Source organism: Heteronotia binoei, chromosome 1 (assembly GCF_032191835.1).
Source record: "Heteronotia binoei isolate CCM8104 ecotype False Entrance Well chromosome 1, APGP_CSIRO_Hbin_v1, whole genome shotgun sequence".
NCBI lineage: Eukaryota > Metazoa > Chordata > Lepidosauria > Squamata > Gekkonidae > Heteronotia > Heteronotia binoei.
This window is the reverse complement of record NC_083223.1, coordinates 177,745,392-177,768,846: the sequence shown is the minus strand read 5'-3', so window position 1 is coordinate 177,768,846 and position 23,455 is coordinate 177,745,392. Positions and strand designations below refer to the sequence as shown.

General features: G+C 42.9%; 1 protein-coding gene across 1 annotated transcript in view; it reads right to left on the bottom strand.

Annotated features, from left to right (window-relative positions):
- Nucleotides 1-5,107: 5,107 nt before the first annotated feature.
- CAPN11 (calpain 11) overlaps nucleotides 5,108-23,455 on the bottom strand; it is a 50,584-nt gene continuing 32,236 nt past the window's right edge. The window contains exons 3-22 of the mRNA XM_060244650.1: nucleotides 21,011-21,080; nucleotides 17,029-17,147; nucleotides 16,636-16,769; nucleotides 16,257-16,425; nucleotides 15,212-15,295; nucleotides 15,041-15,126; nucleotides 14,589-14,663; nucleotides 13,062-13,222; nucleotides 12,657-12,826; nucleotides 12,549-12,560; nucleotides 11,805-12,016; nucleotides 11,422-11,461; nucleotides 9,785-9,850; nucleotides 9,141-9,198; nucleotides 8,938-9,002; nucleotides 7,698-7,766; nucleotides 7,512-7,590; nucleotides 6,958-7,074; nucleotides 6,189-6,247; nucleotides 5,108-5,327 (exon numbers count right to left, since the gene is read on the bottom strand). Coding sequence (XP_060100633.1) covers nucleotides 5,301-5,327; nucleotides 6,189-6,247; nucleotides 6,958-7,074; nucleotides 7,512-7,590; nucleotides 7,698-7,766; nucleotides 8,938-9,002; nucleotides 9,141-9,198; nucleotides 9,785-9,850; nucleotides 11,422-11,461; nucleotides 11,805-12,016; nucleotides 12,549-12,560; nucleotides 12,657-12,826; nucleotides 13,062-13,222; nucleotides 14,589-14,663; nucleotides 15,041-15,126; nucleotides 15,212-15,295; nucleotides 16,257-16,425; nucleotides 16,636-16,769; nucleotides 17,029-17,147; nucleotides 21,011-21,080 — 1,872 coding nt within the window. The 3' untranslated portion in view covers nucleotides 5,108-5,300. The remainder of the gene's footprint in view (nucleotides 5,328-6,188; nucleotides 6,248-6,957; nucleotides 7,075-7,511; nucleotides 7,591-7,697; nucleotides 7,767-8,937; nucleotides 9,003-9,140; nucleotides 9,199-9,784; nucleotides 9,851-11,421; nucleotides 11,462-11,804; nucleotides 12,017-12,548; nucleotides 12,561-12,656; nucleotides 12,827-13,061; nucleotides 13,223-14,588; nucleotides 14,664-15,040; nucleotides 15,127-15,211; nucleotides 15,296-16,256; nucleotides 16,426-16,635; nucleotides 16,770-17,028; nucleotides 17,148-21,010; nucleotides 21,081-23,455) is intronic.

Sequence of the window (23,455 nt, the reverse complement as noted above, 5' to 3'; positions counted from 1 at the left end):
CCATTGCCCTTGTTAATCTTGTGGTTTCTGAGAAAATGCTTGCACTTCCCAGAGCCTGCACAGCTCAAGAAAGGCAATGGCTAGGTGGAAAAGAACAGCCTCTCCCCTTGTTGGAACCTTGGGGCACAGAAAGCAATGGTTTGCTTATGATCCAACCCAAACGATATTAATGGCTAACTTTTCCTCCATTAAACGCACAGAGTGAGCATCAGCCTCTTCAGTTTTTAACACCAAGGCCAGAAGGATCAGATTAAATTTTTAATCACTTTTGTGGACTGTTTCTCTCTTTCAGCTCCTGCTATTATGGGTAAAAACTTTCCTGCTGATGTTTGTACCTGAAGCCACCAATTCCACTGGATTTTATCCTGAGGCTACTTGCAAACAACTGCCTGTCAGAGACTTGGAGATGGTATTGATCATTCGTGGCTCACTTTTTTGTACTATGTCATGGTCATTAATATTAGCATTTAAGGTTTCATAGCTTCAAGTTAGCCTTGGAAAGCAGAACTCCCCCATGTGATTGGTTATTACTGAAACAAGACATGTATGCTTTTACGAGAGTACTACAAATGTCTGTACATGATAACATAATCCATCCCCTACTTGTAGTAATAATTTGAAACTATTTCTAACATTTTGAAAGAAATTCCATATATATGAAAGGATGAGTGATTACCTTTTAATGCAGATGTTTTATGGGGAGGAAAGTGAAACACCCTCTAACTAGCAAAAACCCCTCCCCCAACTTTCTCAAAGGAATGAAATTGGTCAGAGCAGAAGCCACCTGGAACATGACCCAATGAGATTTACAGTTTGACTGACATTGTGCCGGACTAAAGGATGTGGCTGTAATTTGGAAAACACTTCCAGCTCCTAGAGACACTTCCTCCCCTCCTACCATTATGTTTGTGAAAGTATCAAGTGACCCAGGCAGAACCATCCTCATGATAAGGGAGAAATGGTCCCCATTGCTCCACATAAAGAATAATATACGGAGCCTCACCTGACTTAACTGGAGGAAGAGAGCCAGTGTGGGGTAGTGGCTGGACAATGACCTGTTTTCAAATCCCCCCTCAGCCATGGACTCCCTGGGTGACCTTGAGACAGTCACTTCCTTCAGCCCAGCTGCACAGGGTCCCTTTTAGGACAAAAGGAGGGGATAACCCTGCATAGGACACAGCTTCATGAAGGGAAGATGATATAAAAATGCAATAGATAAGATGGAATAAATATCAGTGGAATGCTAATATTTAATGTAAAGCAAAAACATTAAACACAAGAAGCTCAGATCACCTTGAATAAAATGAGTTTTGCATCAGCTTTTTTTTTTTTTTACATCAAGGGGGCAGTGATGCCTTCACCTTCTACTCAGAACTAAGGGACACTGTACTTGTGTGGGAGTGGGACATTGCTATGGCTATCTTTTTTGTCCAGTAGAATATTGTGCCAAGGAGCACTTTAAGCAGCAGAGTCCCCTTGGCCACCTTTTATTAGGCTCCCTGCTTCTCCTCAGGATATTCTTGGGGGCAGGAAAGATGCCTCAACTGGCTGAGATCAGCATGAGGAGGGAGATGATGCTTAGTCTGGTAACTGCTTCCCTGCCTTTCTGAGCCAGCCACCTTCTTCATTAATTCCAATACAGTCTTCTTCCAGACTTGGAGCCAGCAGAACAGCTTTGCTGGAATCCAGTCTACCGGCACTTTAGGGATCACAGCAGTCCAGCCAGACAGGAAGAAACATAGTAGCTCCTTCAGTGATCTGTGAGCAAAGAGCAATGCTGCCACTTGGTGTTCATTAGCTAAAAAGCAGCTTAAGGAGCCCAGAGAGGAATGGCAGCTCTATTCTATCTTTGCCTCGTTCTACTTCCATAATCTTGCTGTCATTCTGTTTAAAGACTACATCTTGACTTCAAGTAGCCACATTCATAGCAGGCCACTAGGAATGTATATGCAAAGCGGCTGCTTGAGATCGCAAAAACTGGAGTTAAAATTATATGTTTGCTCCTCAGTGGGAAATTTTATATGTACCCGAACAACAAAAATTAAAAACCCATATGGTTCTTTTACTACTGTTTAGATAGATAGGAGAACCTGGATTTCTACATCTATGAGAACTGACTTAGGCTCAGGAACCCAATGCAGGGCTGTGAGTTTTTCATAAACAGTTTTCAGCCTAGAGGTAACATAGAATACTTTCACTATGCTATGAGGCATTTGTTTATTCCCTTTTAAAATGTCTACATTTCATTAAAAATGAAGGCAGAATAAATAAGGCTCGTGAAGTAATCGTTAGCCCTATAAGGAAACACACTTACAGAAGTAGACATAGCTCTATTTATTTAACTTCATATACATTGCAAGTTGGGCTGAAAAGGCAGCTCTGCTATCTGAGCCAAAGTGGTTACCAATACAGACTTATTCCGCAGGAGTTCTAAGGCTGTGGAAAGGTACAGGTCCCTGGAGCAAATCACCAGGGCCACTGCCAGCTTGGGTAGAGGCATTTAAATGTTTGGTGGCTGAAACTGGGCAGGAAGACACCTGCTACAGAAGTACTGGGGTCAAGATGAAAAGTTGGCTAAGAGCTGGAATGCCCTTGTAGAAAACAAAATGACAGAAAAGAGAACCAGCAGAGCCCAAGTCATGTCTTTTCTGCCTTTATAAATCCTATTTTGCTGTAAAGTTTGTTGATTGCTGATCTGTATGATGACTTCTAGAATGTGGTGCCCAGAAAAACCTTTTCCATCCCAAGTAGAATGCTGCATTAAGTGACCTGACCAAGGCTGTGTACATCTTCCAATTCTACAATTTGGCTCTTTTAGTGAGGAATGGGTATTATTTTGGCAATACTTGTCCCTAAAAACTTGCCTCATCATCTTATTCTGGGAATAGAGGAGCAGTTTAACAAAAGGCAGCAGCAGAGTGGACAAATAGGTCTTGTAGCCATGGTAATGGTGGCGGCGGGTCAGAGCAGTATACACCTCTGCACCCTGCCATCAGAACCACTGTTTTCAGTCGGCCAAGAGCCATGATATGCTACATAAATCTTACATCCATATTTCTCAGTCATGGCTTAAGGCTGGCACATAAGTCTGACAAAACCTTGGCAGCCAAACACTACACCAGGCAAATTCAGATTCTCTTTTTTGTGTATAATTTGAGCACAGAAATTTTGGGTTTTCCTTTGGAGCAAGATTAGAGAGCGGTGAGCCTGCCTCTCATAAACACACAACCAAATGTGTGCCAGCCATCTCCCCTGCACGGCTCTCAGACATCCCCATTCAGACTAAAGGGACAATTGCAGTTTATGCCCTTACTGACTAGTGGCTCCTCACTTTCTGTCCAGTGGTCTTTAAGGGTAGAGATTCTATTCCACAGAACAGCAACATCAAAGACTGCACTGAGGTTCCATTGAGCATGACAGAAGGGGGTCTCAAATTATTGCTCTAGCCCCTATAATTGATACATTTACACATCTACTGCCAATTTTGACATATTTGCTTCATTGTTTCCCTCTGGAATGAAATCCAAACAGTGACCTTAAAAAAATTAGCTTGATATTCCTGTTTGCATCTGTTAAAATATGTAATTATATTGTATGCTAATTTGCTGTTCAACCTCTGCTTTATATATATGGACTGGTAAATTTCATTTCACTTTGTCTAAGGTAATGTGTCTGCACACAAAAGCTGTCACCTTGAATAAAACTTTGTTGGTCTTAAAGGTGCCACTGAACTCAAACCTTGTTCTGCTGCACTGAGGTTAACCCTGAAAGAAGCAACTATCAGGAGAAAGCCACTCCTGTAGCACCCAATTATAGTGCAAGGTGGGAGGACTTGGAAGGGTCCAGAACAGCTGCTAAACTCTGAATTCTAGTAAAGACACTGGCAGACCTATGGCAGAAGGAGAAGTGCAGCATGAAATGCTCTGTGATGGCTCAGCATTAAGAGGACACCCGAGTGGAATACACTCCACCATTTAAATACATTGTTCCATTCAAAAATCTCTGGAAATGAAAAGCTTGATGCAGTGAAAGAAGAGAGCTAGTCAGAGGCAGAGCTGGGAGCAGTACCCCAAAAGGAAGGGACAGCAGCCTTTGCATAGGCTATACAATATATAGAGTACACTACAGTTCTAAAGTGCTTTCCTGGGGTTAAGTCCCACAATAAAAAGGGACTAACATCTGAGTAGACCTGCTTCTTATGTGTACTACATACAGCCTCTGAGGCACTTTTGGGCAGACTGCAGGCTCCTGTTTGAAGGCTTTTACAGCTCTGTCCTTTTAGTCCCACCAAGTGATTGTGAAGGTTAACATGAAATGGAGACTGGGCAGATTAGGAACAAGCAGACATTGCCTCAGTAGCTTTGCTGTCTGTCCAATTTCAAAAAAGCTACAATTACTGTTATGCTGCAATGTGTTTGGAAAGAAAGAGGAAGTTACCCTAGCATTCTTTTTTCCTCCTCCTAACATGGCCACTGAAATGTTCATCTAACCTGTCTTCATGATTGCTTTTCAGCCACCTTGTCCTAGCAACTTACACAGCCTGGCTTGACAAGAAGAAAGCCGACACTTTGAATCATTGCCACAGAGATCACTAGCATCACTTATCAGATATTGGTGGCCTTAAGTATGTGACCCTGCCCCCCCTTAGATGCTTCCATGCAAAGTGAGAAGGGAACAGTATTGGGGACCTGGAAAATATATGACTCTAGTACCCTCTTGGCTGCTCTATCACTTCAGAATGCCCACCAAGAGTTAACACTAGGGATGAAGGTCCCCAGTCAATCTGCTAGAGTTTACTTGCCAGAAAAATAGTCAAGCAGTGCTTGCTGCAATGCCCACCAGAGACAGAAAGTGAGGCTTTCTTGAAGGATCCAGATCAGAAGCAGTGGTTGGAGAGGAGGAGGAGAAAGCAACACAGCCCCCCTCCTGCTTAGGTGTCCTCCTGACAAGTGCAACTACACTAAAGCCTGCATGCAGTGACACCCCCCCCCCCGCATGCATCTGTGCCCTTATGTCTTTGCCCAGCTCACAAGCCACACTCCCAACAGGAAACAGCTGCCTTCCTCTCTGCCCTGCTCCCTAAAATAACTAGTTCATAAACAGGTGATTGTGAGGAAGCTTAATCCTGGGGTACCAATGTTTTCAATCAAGAGGAAAGGAAGCACTCGGCTCAGCATAGGTGGATTAGAAGGGGGGGGGGGCAGAAGGATGAGTCATTCTGTGTCGGTCAGCCTGATGTGAGGGAGGCACTTGGGGCAGCCCAATCCAACAGGGTCTTCTCAGCTAGTTTCATCTCTGCTTTAGCCGCACATTGTGAACATCAGCCACTGTGAACAAAACAAAGGGATTGGGAAAGACTTGTTGAGAATCCAAAGACAGCAGAGAACTGGCTCATGAACCCTGCCCCCCCCCCCCCCCATTTGCTCAAGCAGCAATATGGCAATTTGTTGTAGGACTGAAAGACTAACCACTGTGGCAGAACCCTGTGAAGTTATCAGTCTGCTGTCAAAGGTGGAGGATGATGTTTTTTCCTGGTTGAAAGCACACTCATCTTAACGTCTTTAAAAAAACAACTGATTTTTCACCTTTTTCAGTACATCAGTGCTCCCAGGCCCATCACTTTTTATCTTTTAAAACTAATTAGCCAGTTTGGTGTAGTGGTTGAGTGTGTGGACTCTTATCTGGGAGAACCAGGTTTGATTCCCCACTCCTCCACTTGCACCTGCTGGAATGGCCTTGGGTCAGCCATAGCTCTGGCAGAGGTTGTCCTTGAAAGGGCAGCTGCTGTGAGAGCCCTCTCCAGCCCCACCCACCTCACAGGGTGTCTGTTGTGGGGGGAGAAGATATGGGAGATTGTAAGCCGCTCTGAGTCTCTAATTCAGGGAGAAGGGCGGGGTATAAATCTGCAATTCTTCTTCTTCTTCTTCTAATTAAAGATTGTCAGTTTAAAAACTAAGTTGTCAGCTGCTCTAAAGTGTACAGGAGCAGTGAGTCATCAGGAAGCTGGAAACTGCCCCCCCCCGGCCCCTTTGGGCTCCACAGCATTTGGATCCACGTAAACTGAAACCTTTGCAGGATATCTGCCACTTGGACAGTCTTGTCAGGTTTAACCTGACAAAAGGCAGCTCCACCCCTTTTCTCAAACCAGCTGTCTTCTAATCCAAACAGAAACGTCATAAATTTTGTACCTCGCCAAGATTCATCTCAGCAACCCCAGTGCCTTCAGGATCCATACTTTGGAAGAATCCTGCAGAGTTTGAAGGGAAAACAAAGACAAAAATTTGTAATGATACATATAGAATGAGGAACAGTATTTCCCATGAAAGCTCCTCAGAGACAGTTCCTTTCACACAACTCTTCTTTGGGGCATATTACTCAGTTTGCAGTCTAACGATCATGGTGAATTCTTTCTTGACATGAGAGGTGGGTGACCAGTAAGTTATAAACGGGACAGGGTTTATCTCTCAGTACTGGATGGTGGCAGAGCAGACCTGGGATATCACTAAAGGAGGGAAACCATTTCAAACGAGGGATAGCTCTTTTTTTTGAATTTGATTATAATCCCTTTCAACCCAGAATATGTTTCCTAATCAGGAAATACCACCACAACTCAAAAGCTAAACAAAGTCAAATACCCTGGTTCACATTAGAGTCTGCCACTCTTTACACCAAGAGGCTAATAGGTTCAAGCAATAACCCCACTTCCTCCTCTAGAGCCAGTTCCCCCATCCAGCTGAACCACTAGCTATCCTGTCCATCTTATCTATCTCACTACAGCAGTCTATCTGGAACACTTTGGGTTGTGTGAAATGGCTATCCCTATAACAGCTGCAACCATTGTGAGGGAAGTACTGGTATGAGCAAGCCTGCCTGAAGGCACTTTGCTACGCTATGCTGGATTCACTAGCTGCTCCTGGAGAGGGCTGCTTCTTCAGGTCGAGCCACCGTAGCACTTACTGAACATTGTCTCCAACTTGACTAAACAGCAGACAAAGTTGTCAAAGTCCACACCCAGCGATTCATCAGCGTAACGGGCCACCAACACCTGGTGCAGCTTGTTGTCCAATTTGAAGCCTAAGAGAGAGAAATTGGGTAACCAGTCTGCCCTGAAAGCCAAACAGCAGAAGCAGAGGTCCCAAGAGCCACCACTACACAGCCCATTGTACCCTGAAGAGAGGAATTAGAAACAGCTTGGGAGTGCCGGAGAAGTGACGTACCAGATGCAATTTGTCTAGCAGGCTCTTTACCATACATGCTGCTGACTCCCATTTGGATTTCAAATCAAGTCCTGATTCCACAAAGCCAGTCTGAGAAACAGAATTACTGACAGGCTCTGCCTCCAGTTTCTGAGAATGGGACTTCATCCTGACCACAGCCTGCTCCTCTGATAAGGTAGCTATTAATTCAGAGATCCTAACCACTAATGTTCCAGTCATTTCAGCAATAAGGACTCTCAACACACCACCATCACCAAAATGTACTTTTTTGTTAATCTCCCCATCCAGTCTTACCAGCTGATTCCAGAGCCAGACGCATCTCATAGGCACTCATCGTGCCTGACTTGTCTATGTCATGTTGGCGAAAGATGTTCTGCATTGACAGAGAAAAGAGACTGTGAGGTGCTGCTTTCCTTCTCCGCACTATCTAGCCATTCCCGATCATCTTCCTCCCCATATAGCTAAGAATTCCTCTCTTACCAGCCAGGCTCTGATCTTGTTCCACAAAATCTGAAACTCCACAATGCCTAGGCGAGCACTGCCATCTTTCTGAAGAGCAGAAAAGTCAAGGAGAGATTCCCTCCCTCAAAAAATAAGATTTGGGGTGAATATGTGAGGAATACTGATGCTCTGGCTCAAAACCCTCATACTGTAACCCAGAAAGTGATTTGATCTACCAGGTATATCGCATCCACATGAACACAGCATAGTCAGATGGTGTTGCATACTTGGGATTGGACCCAGACTTACTTTTCCATCAGTGGAATGAACTTTCCTGCCTCCCCCTCCCACTGCAGCTCACTGATTGCTAAGATATACTGTTTTGGGAGATAAAGGATCCTCAGGAATGGCATGAGGGAGGAAGGCTGTGGCAAGAAGGGAATCAATGAAAACTGCTAATTTAGTTTGGATCCAGCCCTTATTAATGGCCTGCCTTCTGTCACCTTGGAGATGGCCACACTTTGGTGCTGCTCTGTACAACTTAAGTCATACTGGCTTAAGAACTGTTTCAACAGCCTCTCTGTAGGCATGTTTGTCTGTTGTGGTGGTGGTTAGATGTCAGAAAGCTATTATGTACCTTTTAGGGCTTGTTTACAAGAGCACTTGGCACAGTGCTGTCAAGATCACTTCCAAATGCTAGCACAATCAACACCTAGAATCCAATTCAGGGTCTGATTCCATTCTCTGTACATAGCTTTCTGCTACCAAAGGGATCAGGAGGCACCTCTGATACAGTGTCAGGGATTCTAAGGAACAGAAAACTTGAGATTACTGGCTCTGCTGTCCCACACTTGTTTTTGCTTCCTTGGGTCTAAACTGCTGTACCCATAATTTGTGGACCTTGTGAACTGGCACTATCCTGTTGTACCCTGCACTGTCAACAAACTGCTACGAACAGCATCACTGCAAAGGTACTGACTGAAAGTGTATGTGGCTGTTTGACAACAGGATGGGTGTTTCAGCCAAATTTAAGGTTGCATGCTTTGTGCATGTAACTTGTCTATACAATACCCAAAAGTAAAACCCTAGAACTTGGGCAGAAGATACTGCACAACCACCTCAGAAAGTTCTCTCATCACAAGCCACAGTGTGCTTAGGCTGGGCAAAGTTGACCTGCAGCACCCTCTGCTGGAAATGCTAGCCTTTGAGCATATCTATGATCCTCCCATTCTTTTACAAGGAAACCCTCTCTGCCACTCCTCTACTAAAAAGAGGATACATCCATCAAGTTAACCATGCTGCGGCAGGAATCCATACTGAACCCGTCTGTCTTCAGGTCTTTGTCTGAGAAGAGAAGGAAAGAGAGGCATAGTTATTTCAGAAAACACATCCAAGCTAGCACTTGGATGAGGTAGGTGGGGGGAAATGCAGGAGCTGCTCTTTTACCCCACCCCAACAGCAAAAGGTTGAAGAAGCTCTTACGCCTTGCAACAACTCTGTTCAGGATAGTCCGGAGCTCAAACACACTGATTTCCATGTCCTGGAGGGAAAGGAGAGGAGAGCATTAATTACTTTTCTGTTCATAGCAGAAGGCCCCAGTCGATGGACTACATAGGAAACAGAATAAATAAGGAGCTTCTGAGTATTTATGACACAGAAACTCAAATGTTTATTGAAAGACCTCTATCATGTGTAATGCAGGTTTCAGTGAACAGTAACTGCTGATTGCAGGGAATGTCTAAGGATATTACCCCCTCTTTTGAAGCAGGTCATTCAGAATCTTTCAGGCACTGCTAATGTTAAGGGATGATTCCGGACTGCTCTGAAAACCCAGACCACTATTTGGTGTGTGGAGTGGTTTTTTCTCATCATGTTAATCCTGGGGAGCACAACAAGCCTGTGAGATAGGTTAAGCTGAGAGAAGGTAGTCTTGGGGAAATCTTCAAATGAGCTTCCTGGTCAAAGTCTAGTACTCCATTCAGTACATCACTCTGGCTCTAATGGCCACTGGCTTACTCACTTTCACAGTATCCGAGCTATCAGCTGCTCTTTTACCTAATCAGCATACACAACTACTGCCACCACGGGGGAGGGGATTCACAGAAATGTGGAGTCACAGTACTTGCCTCTCCTGCAAGCTGCCGGAACATGTTCCGGAAGTTTTCATCCACATCATCCTCAGAGATTTCCTCCTGAGGAGACACAAACCAGGAGGAGCGAGTTAAATGCTGTATTTCAGACTCTAGAACTTTCTGAGTTTCAAAAACTTTGATCAAGAACAGTTCATGACTCTCCTGTCATTAATAACCACTGAACTACTTATCCTGCCTTTTATCCAGTAGCTGGTTTCCTCTTTCCTTCACTTCTCTCCACAGCTGTATCTATCATCCCAGTCCATTTTAATCAGTAAGGCTTTTCGGAACCACTACTTTTCTGAATTAGAGGGAAAGGAGGCAAATTTGTGGCCAAGGGAAGAGAAACATTGTAAGACCACTATCAATCTAGCTCTGTATTGACTGGCAACAATTCTCAGGTTTCCAAGCAGAGAACGATCTTTCCCAGTGTAGCCAAGAGGCACTGCCTATCTTGTGGAAGCACCCCAAAGCAGGGGTCCCAGTTCTTGACCTGAATCAGAGACCCCAAAAAGACAGGCCAAGTGAGAACACTCTCAGCTCGGACCAAACAGCCAGCCAAGGCTGCAAATAAAAAATTTCTAAGGTTGGAAAAGGCATCCTTGAGAGCAAACCCCAATCACTCTCCCCTCTACCAACCAAGGAAGGACAGTAATAGGTAATGTATCTGCATTCTCAAAGCTGGCTAGCAACATCTGGCTAATCTTCTGTCTCCAGAACTCCACCCAATCCTTTTTCTGTGGTACCTATGTTAATGTACAAATCCATTGTACACAAACCCATTTCTCCCTGTCTCCTCCCTCAGAGTACCAAAGTAAATTATTCCAAACATTAAACCATCACAATCCTTCCTGACACCCATCAGGAACCCCTTCACACTTTTTGTCTAAACTGGGAACCTATTCAGCCAACCCTGGGAAGCCCATCAATTATCATTAAATCCATCACATCCCAGGAGGGGAGACCACCCCTCAAAATAGTATAAAAGTTGAGAGCAAACCATGCCCCGGTGTGCATTCTGAAGGTGCCTAGAGAATATACCCCCTTAACGCTAGTTTTGGGTCTTCTTGATATGACACACTAGCCATGCACCTCTTTCTCTCTTCATCTACTCCTACATGGATGTCTGCACATCTGGAAAGGTAATATCACCTCATAACTGCTCCTAAAAAATCTGTATTTTTCACTCCTTATTTTCCATGTCCTTGATTGTGTGTATACTTTGATTGTTTGTGTGATTGTAAACCAGCATATTTTCTAGTAAAATTCTTTAAGTAGTTTTAAATCTGGAGTCTTCTTACTGAGCTCGACTTCTGTATACAAAAGTACCCTCTTGCCCTCCTGTCTCAAAGCTAATTCCCCCGAAATCAAGACTGGGCCATTTTGGGTAACACCAGCACCTACTATTTTAGATCCTTTAGCTGGCAATGCTAGGGACTGAACCTGGCAAACTGAAGTCAACCATTCAGTTATGGCCACTTCAATTCCTAAGGCCATAATCCTAGGACATGGACCACCCAGACACTAGTTCCTTTAAAGTATCTGCACACAGAAGTCATAATAAATGTAGCATAGCAGAAAATTGCAACCCTTCAATAACATTCTTCCTAGGTTTTGTTTGAGGCCCTTACCTCATCTGGCAAATCTGCTGCGATCTCCTCATCCAACTCCCTAAAGAAGCAAAACACACTGTAAGCAAAGACTATAACAACAGGAAAAAACTTTTAGAAAAGGGAAGAGGGTTTGGCAGAGATGTGCTTTGCTGTCACAGACAGAAGCTCACCAAAGTATCAGCAAAATATGTGAAGTCACTACAGGGATGTCAGCACTGAGTGGCTCAACTAAATCACAAGCCTCCAGTTCAAAAGTGTGAATTAGTTTCCCCATCTCCTAGCACAGACACTTTCTGGAATTCTTACAACCACTCCAATGGATGCAGGAAGAAGTGCACATCCTGGTAAACTCATGGAACCCTTTACATGAGCTGTTTGCCATAATATTGGTACAGACTTACTGTGTGTCAGACTGCTTCTCAGTGAAGACACGCAGGACAAAATCTGCTTCTTTGTTGGGTTCAAACGTAGAGGGCACCACGATATACTCGCCAGGGGGCAGGCGGATGTGGTTGCTCACCTCCCGCAGGTTGATAAAGGTCTCTGAGCGTGCCCGAGACTGGTTCCTCAGGAAGAAATCCTTCTTCAAGTGGACACTCTGGCAACCCTGGAACTGGAGGACAAACAGACCAAGTGTACTATATAACAGTGCAGATGGGGAGGACCCCACACGATGAGGCCTGAAGCATACAAAAACATACACCCAGAGAGCAGAGAAGGAAAACTCAAACAAGAAGGGCAGGTCTCTGGAATAAAAAATGCTTCTTTGACTATGTCACAGTTGCAGACAGGCATCTTACAAAAATACAGAGACATGCATATCTCCCATCAAACTCACTAGCCTGAACCCTGAAAACAGAAATATGAAAAATAAGGAAATGTGTACATTTTCTCATTTTGTCTAAATTTTTTGAGTCAAACACGGTAAAGAATTTGGGCTTTTCTCTGACTTCCTCGGCATTTAAGAGATCTGGGTATGTACTGGAACTCTATTTACATCAAAGCAAGAGGAAAGTACTATTTCATGACTCCTTCCAGAATATTTAGGGAAGAGAAATCTTTTTGGCTCAACAGCTTTAAACCAACTTGGAGATTTCCATCTTCATACACAAGTCAGTAATAACTTTTCATGACTCAGGACATACCTCCTCAGGAACCTGTGAAGAGAGCCAGAAAATAAAGAAAATATTAGGAATAAATTCCTGGTTAAACGATGTTATTTAGAAGACTACCAGGAGACCTTGTGGGATTACCTCATAGACTGCAAAGCCAATGGTGTGCATATCTCCTCCGACTTGGCGCTCTTTTCGCCGGTGTTTTTGCATCAAAGCCACTAAGAAGCTACAAGCTAGCTCATCATCATCTGGGTCATCATCCTCTTCCAAGAGCTTAATTTTGAACTGTGGATTAACCCAGAATGTGGCTGCAAGGAGAAAGGAAGAGTAAGGCGATGTACAGTGCTCCTCAACCTCAGGTCACACAAGCAGGTGCTTGGTTCCTACAACTGTCAAGGTATTTGAAATGGAACCTCAACAGGCTACAGATACAATCTTATATTACAGTTATAAATAGAGAAAGATGAAACACTGAGTTCTGTGCTAGGAATTCATCACCAAGATAGACAAGAGATTGGAGGCAGCATACAAGATTGGAATTACCTGCATGGTTCCTGCAGCCCCCAGCTGTACTGCCCCGGCGCCAGCTGCCCTCAAAAAGAGTGGTGTGCCATTTGCTCAAGTCATCTTTAGTTAGAGCATCTGGAGAGAGGTTACAGATCTCCAGCCTAGAGAACTCACGCATGAAGTCTCGGAAAGACATCCTGCAGGGACAGAAGAAGCAGTGAGACTGGGGACAGACATGGTCAGTTGAATGTCACTGTGCAACTGGTCAGAAAATTTTCAAGCCAAGAGAAAATACTACCATTGCTATTATTTAATCACTCATGAGATAGGAATTCAAGTGGCAACTAACTGGCATTAAGTATTTCTGACTATACTCCCTCACAGAATCAGAGTAGCTTCTGTAGTATTTAGGCAAGGAGAGGCTCTCTTGATGCAGGTGCCTGTGATATGGGTTTGAACTACTGTCATTGCAAGATAGTTAGACATGTACTAAGGGCCTTTGCTTTCAAAGGAAGTTTGCAATACTAGTAAAGGGCCAAAAGTTAAAAACATTAATAAAGGTAAACATTAATAAAACAACTGCAAGCACCGGTTGTTTCCGACTCTGGGGTGATGTCGCGTCACAATGTTTTCATGGCAGACTTTTGCCATTGCCTTCCCCAGTCATCTACACTTTCCCCCAACAAGCTGGGTACTCATTTTACTGACCTCAGAAGGATGGAAGGCTGAGTCAACCTTAAGCTGAATATTTGAACCCAGCTTCCGCCAGGATCAAACTCAGGTCTGAGCAGAGAGTTTGGACTGCAGTACTGCAGCTTTACCACTCTGCGCCATGGGACATTAATATTAATATTATAGACAATTTTTTTTGAGATCTGCAGGCTGTCTAACTGCTGCTATAGACAAAAGTATACATCTTTATTATAAAAACATATAAAAACCTTGTAGGGGGCCCAAATGACGCCTCATAAAATCTCAAAGTGACAAATGCACATGAAAGAACCATATATGACCAGATGCGTTTCAGCCTGCAGAGGCCTTCTTCAGAGGTCAAATAGTCCAAATTTCAACATACAACAAAGTCCCAGTTACACTTGTAAATCAATAAACAATTAATATAGGACCCAAAATGGAATGTTCCAGTCTGGAAATGTATGACATAATTTTTCAGAAGGCCACAAATGTATCTGGCCTTATGCCAGCAGTAATTACATATACAGCAAATAGTAATGTTGCAAATATGTATGTTTCAGACAGAGAACATTCAGGGCTTTTTTTTGAGCAGAAATGCACAGGAACATAGTTACGGCTGGCTAGGTATAAGGGGGTGCGGCCTAATATGTAAATAAGTTTCTGCTGGCCTTTTTCTACAAAAAAAGCCCATGTGAAACAATGGTGACATCAGGAGGTGTGGCCTAATAAGCAAATGAGTTCCTGCTGAGCTTTTCCTACAAAAAAAATGCCCTGAGAACGTTAATTCATTGGGTTGCCATAAGTTGGAAGTGACTCAGTGGCTCTTAACACATGCACACATACCTCAGAACTCACCACTCATTCACTCACCAAAATTCACCATCCTCCATTTTTAGCTGAAGGTCCTCCCTCTGATCAGGGTCCACTTCATTCCACTCAGAAGAGCTAAGATGGAAGCACAGTAGCAGTGAGGCAGGACAACACAGGGCCCAGTTATAGTTCAATTCTCCCTCCACATGCTGCTTTTCAGATTTTGTTCTGGAACATCATGTTTAAAGAACTGCAAAGTGCCAGTTCACAAAGGTATGATGATTAACAACTGAATTTGTGAACTGATTCCACTGAAAAATGATGTGTCAACTTGTGTATCAATTCAACCTATGGAGGCTCATTCACACACAAAAATACCAGGTTTATCAAAAGAAAAAGACACATGTGAACTACTCCTAAGTGCTACCCAAGACCTTTACCAGCTGAGATTCCTCTCAGCTGTGGTGGATTGGCCCAGTCAAATACTGCTAACAATACCGTAACAAACTCACCTGTCACTCCAAGCTCCAGTCCACTCCACCTGTCCCCAGGGATTCCTTACGCGAATGAGCTGTTCCTGGCGGCCACGATATTCCACCTGTTAAAGAGCAGCAGTTAGACAGCCTGTAGATCTCAAAAAGCCACCCCCACTATGTCTTCTTACCTCGTCAAGAGAAACTCACATTCCTAAATCCTGTGACTGAATAAGCATGACCCTTGACTAGCTTCTTGAAGGTAACTGCTTCCATGTCAAATGCACTTGTGATCTGAGGACAGAGGACACACAGCACTGGTGAATAGGCTTACAGCTCTTTTTCTTCATCATCAGCCTTGCATTACAGACTTCTTGGCTCTCAAGAGAATAAAAAACAGTGTAGGGGATGATTAAAATGGCTGCCAAGAACAGACTAGCAACAGCTCACAGTTTGGCAAAAAACTAATGGGCTATTTCCATGAGGAAATTAGGAAAGGGCTGCAAACTTTGCCTCCTGGCTTGCTGTTATCTAAAGACCCAACAGAAAGGCTTGGAGGGAAGCACCAGCTCCGATAACACCCAGCTCTCAGTATCTCTCACGTCCCAGCACACCCCTATGGAAATTAAAAGGGGGAGAAGGGAGAAGGAACCAATATTTGGACATAGGGTTTTGGGGCAACTTGGAGCTATAAATGCCCCTCTTGTTTACAGCATCATACACTGGGAACAACCTCCACTGTCATATGTCCTCCACTTACATTTTACAAGTGTCCATATGAAAACAGACAAGAAATGGTTAGACAACTAGTAACATTAACAGAAAGACAGCCTGAGATATGTTTTGAAAAACCTTACAAATGATGATCTGTCAAGGTGGGGGTTTAATATGGTACCTGATTATTTTTGCAGATAGCTAAACTATTTCACACAACACTTTTCTTATTTTTGTAAGCTCTGCTTAAATATGAAATTGAATCAGCCTTGTATTTTCTTGAATCAGAAAGATCTGTAGTGTGCATTTCCACACCAGCCCAAAATAAAAATGTCATTTAACATGAAAAATAGAATGCCACAGCCTAATGCTTTTTGCCTCACATCTTCAGTTAATCCTTGAGTTTGTTCTGCTGACTGAATCCCAGCTTTGTTTACACCTTGTCTCATAACAGACCAGCAAAATCAGAGCCAAACAAGGGGAGCTGCCCTAAATCTGAAGCAATTCAAAAGTTACCCCCCCTCTTTGGGACTCTCCTTACATCAATGGAGCAGCCAAGCAAGGATCCCCTCTCAAGAGCCTTGCAAATGATCTTGGACATGTTGCTTGGGGGCCGCTTGAGGTCGTACATTTCTGCCACACCACCTGTGAAATCCTCAAAGCCTTCAGTGGTGCTGCCCCCAGACAGGGCCTCATAAGAACCATTCAACCTATGCATAAGACAAAACTGAAGGTTAGTAGGGGGTCTTTAAGCCCTTCCTGCTGATCTCTAGCAGGTCAATCTCAAGGAGAAGCAGGAAGTGAGTTAAAGGAGAACAGAAACAAAGCCATGATAGGGCCTGCCTGCAAGAGAAAATGTGTGAAGGATAGGGGAGGCATCTCTTAGTCCCCTAAATAATTCCCATCAAGACAGCACTCACTTGGCATAAGCTTTTTCCAGCAGAGCACTCCAGAATTCTTGACATTCTGCAGAGTGCACAAATACCAGCTCTCCATCCTTCGTTGGTAGCCGATCATCTACCACCACATCCACCCATTCACCGAATTGCCAGATCTGGTGAAAAGTAATGGAGGAATAACGAGGTGTTGCTAAGCTGTGGTTATAGGGTCAGATTAAAACTGGGGGGGAGGGGAGAGAGAGAAGGGGTGAACATTTGAATACAGCATGCATCCCTTGAACCCAAGACTGTCTTTGTTTGTCTTTAGACTTGGCATAGCTTACTGTCCCACTTCCCAAAAAAAAGGAGGTTGATTTCAAATCATTGTGAAGAACCTCACATGTGATTGATGAGCCACCTCCCCCTTGGCCTTACCTGGAAGTGGAAGATACCAGCATAATCCTCCTGAAAGCTCTGTCCATGAGGTACAACACGGTGCAAGAGTTCCTCATTGAGAGTCAGGGAGCCAATAGCAGCCAGCAACCAACAGTCACCTGGGGGGCAAGGAAGTTATTCTCCAGTAGATTTAGGTTTTTATATCCCTATTTCCAAGCTAGTCTTCTACAGAAATACATCCTCCACCCCAGAATTTCCCTTAATATTTCAATTGTGACTGCACACTGTCCTTGAGCAGAATCTAGTACCTGGCTTCAAGTAAAGCTAGCCTGTCCTAATTTAGGGTAAGTTCTGAGTGTAGGAAAGGGACTGTTTTTTCACCTTTTCTTTGAACCCTTGCCGAGCCTGGATGCTTGAACAGGCCACATGCATTCTTTTCATTTATTTATTAAAATGTAGGTTTTAACTGTTATTAATTTATGTTGTAATCTGCCCTGAGCCTGTTTACAGGAAAGGGCGGAATAGAAGTCTGCAAATTTTTTTTTAAAAGAACCTTCTTATATTTTGAATGTTCTAAATCGGATATCTGGAAATGCACCTATTTGTTCTTGCTATCTGAAGAGCTCAGTGGAAGAAAAAACAGGAAGATAAAAAAGAAGGTCATCAAGGAGCAAGGGATATCTTGATAAAACTTGGTGATATTAGAAGAAAAAGAACCCAGGAGATAGGCAGGCCCATAGCAGTTACCTAAATCAAACTCTAAATGCTGCTTCTACCTAGGCACTACCTTGAAGATCCTCCTGTTCACAGGGTTCTCATTACTTTTAAAGCTCTTGCAGAAAACAGATGCTCCACAGGTACAATTTCGTTCAGTCAGAATGAAGGAAGGGAACACACCTGGATTTAAAGCTCTTAGAAAGTGACAAAGGTCTTGCTATCAGTGTTGCATGACAAACTGATCAATCACAGAATACATAAGCAACACCTATGACTGCCACCATCACCACAGCAGCTCAGAGTCATACCTCTCCCTTTGCAAGTTACATCACTGGCAGCCTAGATAAGAAAATCTGTTTAGCTTAAGTCTCTCCTTTTAGTTGCCAGTTTTCTTCCTACTAAATAGTTGACAATCACATTGAATTTCTGTCCAACATGCAGCTTTCATCATGGGAAAGGTGAATGTCAGAATGGGTGTTGCAATAGGAGGGAAGAGAGTGACAAGCATATTTTTTCCTTAGCTTCAGGAGGATGATTTAGATTAAGTAAACTACATTGGAGGGTTAAATATTTATTGCTTTACTAATTAGATTAGCGGCCCCACCCAGATGCTTTATACTAAATAAAATAATTGATTTTTCATGTCTAGTTTGTGCTTGAGACTGTAAGCTGGGAAGGGTTTTTTTCCCCCTTTTAAACCACAGTTAGGAAATCAGTAGGTGGCAATGTTCAGCCTCATCTTCATCTGCTGTGTTCTAGTGTGGTAACAGCAATTTGGATTTTCTGTATGTGAAGAAGTTTTTGAACTCACATAGCACAGGCAATATAAGGAGAAAAGCAACTCTGATTTCAACTGCGTATAAAAGGCTTTAGGCTCACACAATCAGAGCAGAGGAAAATCTGACAGTTCCTCTTGCCGCCATCACCCAAATCATCATCAGCCCAGTCTCCGGGCTCATGTTCTAGGGAACAAGCCTTCACTTGCAGTTGCTCCACTTGACTGCTTTCAAGATGAGACATTTGTGAGTTCCGGTCTCCTGCAATTCACAAGGGACCTTTGCCAATGGACATGCTGACTGTTGGCAAATATGTGCAGCTCATTAGACATATGTAGAACAGCAACCGTGTTGCAAACACAGCAGTGAAAGCACCAAACATCTCTGCCAGATGGGGCCATTATCATGAATGCCTCTTCTCCCCACTTCTTTCCGCCACCATTATCAGTGCTCTGAGAAGCAACTCCCTGTAGTTGACCATATTAATTTACCAAACCTGTTGACCATATCAGTAATTCTTGGAGACACTTTTGACTCCTAAAACAGAAAAGGACTTTGCAGCAGTGCTGAATTAAGAGATTTATAGTTTAACAAACAACCTGCACTCACATGAGTTTCTTGCCTTAACAGTTGTAGAGAAAACCTCAAGAAGTTTTCACACTCACACTCATGCAGAGAGTATGATGAAACCCCAGAGCCAAAAAAAGATTTGGCAAAAGTTCTAATAATTGAGAAGGTGAGGAAGTAGTCAACAGCACCCTGTGCCTTGCTTCCCCACATAGCAAGTATTATATGCATCCTACCCCACACAGTCTATCCCTCTCCTACAATCCTGGCATTGAGGGGTACACAATGAAGTTGATGAGCAATATATTCAGGACAGAAAAAAGGAAGTATTTCTTTACTCAATTAATAATTATACTGTGGAATTCCTGCCAGAGAATGTAATGATGACTGCAAGCACAGATGGCTTTAAAAGGGGGTTAGACAGATTTATGGAGGATAGGTCCATCAAAGGTTGCAAGCCATGGGGATGAAAGTGAATCTCCATACTCAGAGGTAGCAGACCTCCGAATACCACGGCTAGGACACCAGGAGGCGGCCTTGGCTTCTATGCCTTATTTGGTGGCCCTCCAGGATAACCGTTTGGCTGATATGTGAAACAGGCTGCTGGACTCAATGGATCGCTGCTCTGATCCAGCACAGCTTGTACATTCTTAGATCCACAATCTCCTTATCTTTGTACTACTTCCAGCTGCCCAGTCATTGGAAGTCTTGCTCTTAGAAGCTAGATGAATGTGCAGTATAATCAGATATGCATTAGCTTATTGTAATACCAGACCTTAGTAAAATTTTTGGCTTTCCTTCACAGACATGTGTAATGCACATATTCCTCACTTTATAAGCATTAAACATGCATGTATGTATAATTGCAACAGAGTGAGAACAGCCTCCTGTTCCCGGCATTTGTGACAGTTTGTATCCTTTGCATGTTCTACATGGCCCTCTTATGCATCCCATATTGCTAAACAGTGAGGTGGATGACAGATGAGAACCAGCTGAAAAAAAAACATGCAGGGCTTAACTTAATGTGTTTTGCTGACTTAGGCAAAAAGTAATTTTGCAGCTCACCCTGCATCTTGTATTTAGCAAGTCACTGCATTTCCTCCTTAAGAGCATTCCCAGATGTTGCGCTTTCCCTCTGCCCCATAGATGCAAATGGACACTATTTTTAATGTATTAAACATTTATTTTCCTTACTGAAAATGAGGTTATTCTAAATAACCATATTTATAAAAAAGTTATACTTCTGATTACTATTTTAATTAATTTTGCTCTGTGTTTCTAATTATTTACTTTATGCAAGTAGTGAACTGTGCCCCTTTTTCTAATGTTTTGATTGACCTGTTTATTTTATGATTTTTTAAATTATTGTTTTTCCAGTTTTGTGATAATTCTGTTGATGTATTATTGGGCTTTATCCCTTTTATTGTGGCTTATATTGTATTTGAGGTTCTAATTTGTATCCTGTTTTATAGTCAATAAAAACTTTGTTCTTTGGGGAAAAATATTTATACCTTGCCTTTCTTCATGGTTCAAAGCAGATTAACAGTTTTAAAAACCACATTTCCAGGGAAAATCAGAACAAAGTAACAAACCCCTTGTATGAAGTGAGAAGAGAAAATACTATACTCAGAAGATACACTTAGGATGAGCCATGGACATAGATTATAAGGTTCTGGGGTCTCTCAGTGGGGTCATCTGCGCATCTCTTTGAGAACTGTCATAGTTCAACTGAACCCCTTGGAATTCTGTTGCCCTAGCAGCCTCCTGTATTGCCAGTTGGGTTTGCCCATGAATGCACAGAGGAGTTCACAGGAATGTACAGCAAGGTTTGGAATTAGCTGGAAATATTTATATCTTACTGTGACAATCATCCATGAGACTATCAAGCAGCCCCATTCCAATTCACTTTTATCTTCTCTATCCAGTTTACTCCCTGCCCAGGATAAACAAACATTACTCACCTAATGCTCCTTGGCAGATATCTGTCCTTGTAGCACCTCCAACAATAAACTGAGGATCATCCACAATTTCCTGCAGAGGGAATAAAAAAATAAATACATCTATCAATGCTGATGCTCACTATCTTCACACAGGTGTACTGAGAACCCAAAAACATACCCTGACTGCCTAAGCATTAAATTTGTCAATGATCCTTTTTTATTTTCTTGCTCAAACTTGTGACTATTGTCTATTATATTTCTCTTTTATATATCTCTATGTATTGACTCTTCTCCAGTGGTTGTTATTGTTCCTTAGCTGAGAAAATGGCCTAAATATTTCAGAGGCCTTTTTTCTTCCACTACTTTAAAAAAACCCAACAACTTACCTATTGCATTATTGCAATTTTATTTGTGTTTACGTTACTGTCTATGGGAGACCAGGATATAATACATGCACATTATGTGTTTAGGACCTCTCTTCACACTGCCAAATGTGAAAGGACTGAGTAGACCTAAGAAATCTGATTCACATTAACCGCCCCTCCCCAAAATCTAAGGATCAAAATTTAATACATGACAGAATAGCTCTTGTGAAAACTCATGGCATAAAGTAGCCAAGATAGGACACATGTACTTTAGAACATCTCCTGCTCTTTATTTTTGGTGTTTCAACTATGCTCCTGATCAGCACCTCCTGCAAATCACATGGTAAGCCTCATGCCAAACACATTCAAAAATGCTTAATGGGCTCAGGGGTGTAATAGGTTGCACACAAATGTCTGTTTATTAAATTATTTAGATGGTGCTTTTTTAAAGAAGCAATTCACAAGGTCCCAAAAGCTACAATGATAAAGCTACACATATGTAAACATTAACAGAAATCTGGCACAAATAATCAAACTGAACAGATAAAAAGGGGAAATATTGATAAATACTAAAGCTCACCAAGAGCTCCAAGAAAACTCAGCTTTAATCTGGTGGCAAATGTTCATTAAGAAAAAAGGCAAGACAAATCGTTCTATGAATGGAGTTTATCATAGTCTTGGCACAACCATTTAGAATACCCTCTCTTTTGTGGTTATCCACTGAACTTCAAATGGTGTGGGCACCTAGGTAAGGACCAATCCGGAAAATGTCAGCAAGCATCCTGGGCCCAGTCTATTTACAGGCTTTGACTGTTAAAACCAGCACATACCTTGAAACAAATGAAAAGCCAATGACTGGCATCAGAAATCCATCATGATCATCAGCACCGGCTCTGGGGAGCTGGCACAAGGCTGGCACTCCAGGCCAGGCGCCCCCTGCTTCCTTGGTGAGGGTGAGTTTGACAGTTGCTGCAGCAGGCTTCTGCCATTAGCATGCACTCGTGCATGCCATCGCTCCACTCCTCGCATCTGTGCTTGAAAGTGACGGAGGGACGGAGCTACAGTGAGCGGCATGCATGCACACTGAGGCTGGAAGCCCTGTGGCAGCTGCTGAGCTCACTATTTTCCTTGCTGAGGAAACAAGGGCTGGTGGGAGTGCCGAAACTGGCACCCTCCCCACAGAGCTGCACTCCAGGCACCCACCTCATGCTGCCTAATGGACGCGCCGGCTCTGATGATAGTGCAAGTGTTCTGAACAAGTTACCATTTATAGCAGTCCCAGATAGCCATGTGGGTGCAAAGAAAAATCCCAAAAACAAAATCCATTCAAAACCAACCAACATGACATATAACAGTTTCCAGATACTTTGCAAATGTGCTCCACAAAAAGCATGTTACAAGGCATAAATTACTTTGGGTAATTCTTCTCTAGGAAATCATAATAAACTAGTCTAAGATGGTAACAACATGCTTCCAGCCATCTGTGCAGCCAGATGCAGAGAGATTGAGTCTTAAGGAGAATACACAGACAGGGAAAAGTGTATTAACAAGAAGTAGCTAGATCCAGGTAGGCAGCCATGTTGGTCTGAAGCGATAGAACAAAGTTGGAGTCCAGTAGCAACTTTAAGACCAACAAAGTTTTATTTACAATGTAAGCTTTCGTGTACTAAAAGCACACTTCATCAAACAACAGTATGGGATGGCATTAGCAGTCCTACATATATAGAGAGTGGGCAGTGAACTAGTATGTACTGTTTTGCACACGAAAGCTTACATTGTGAATAAAACTTCGTTGGTCTTAAAGGTGCTACTGGACTTCCGCTTTGTTATAACAAGAAGTAGATCTCAGTTTCCACATTTAACTCAATGCAATTTGGGTCTTTTTTGTTAGTAAAAAACAATGCTTGTGCCACTAAACATCCAGCAGAGGGCAGAAACTATAAACCTACTGACAAATTTGTATGTATTTTCAGTACATAACCCAAGTTCTGTAAGAAAAGAACAGGAAAGAATTAAGCACTGGGGACAAAGGATGGATACTTTCCGCCCCACAAAGACCTTGCTACAACTGAATGCATTACAACGACCAATGGGAAAGAAC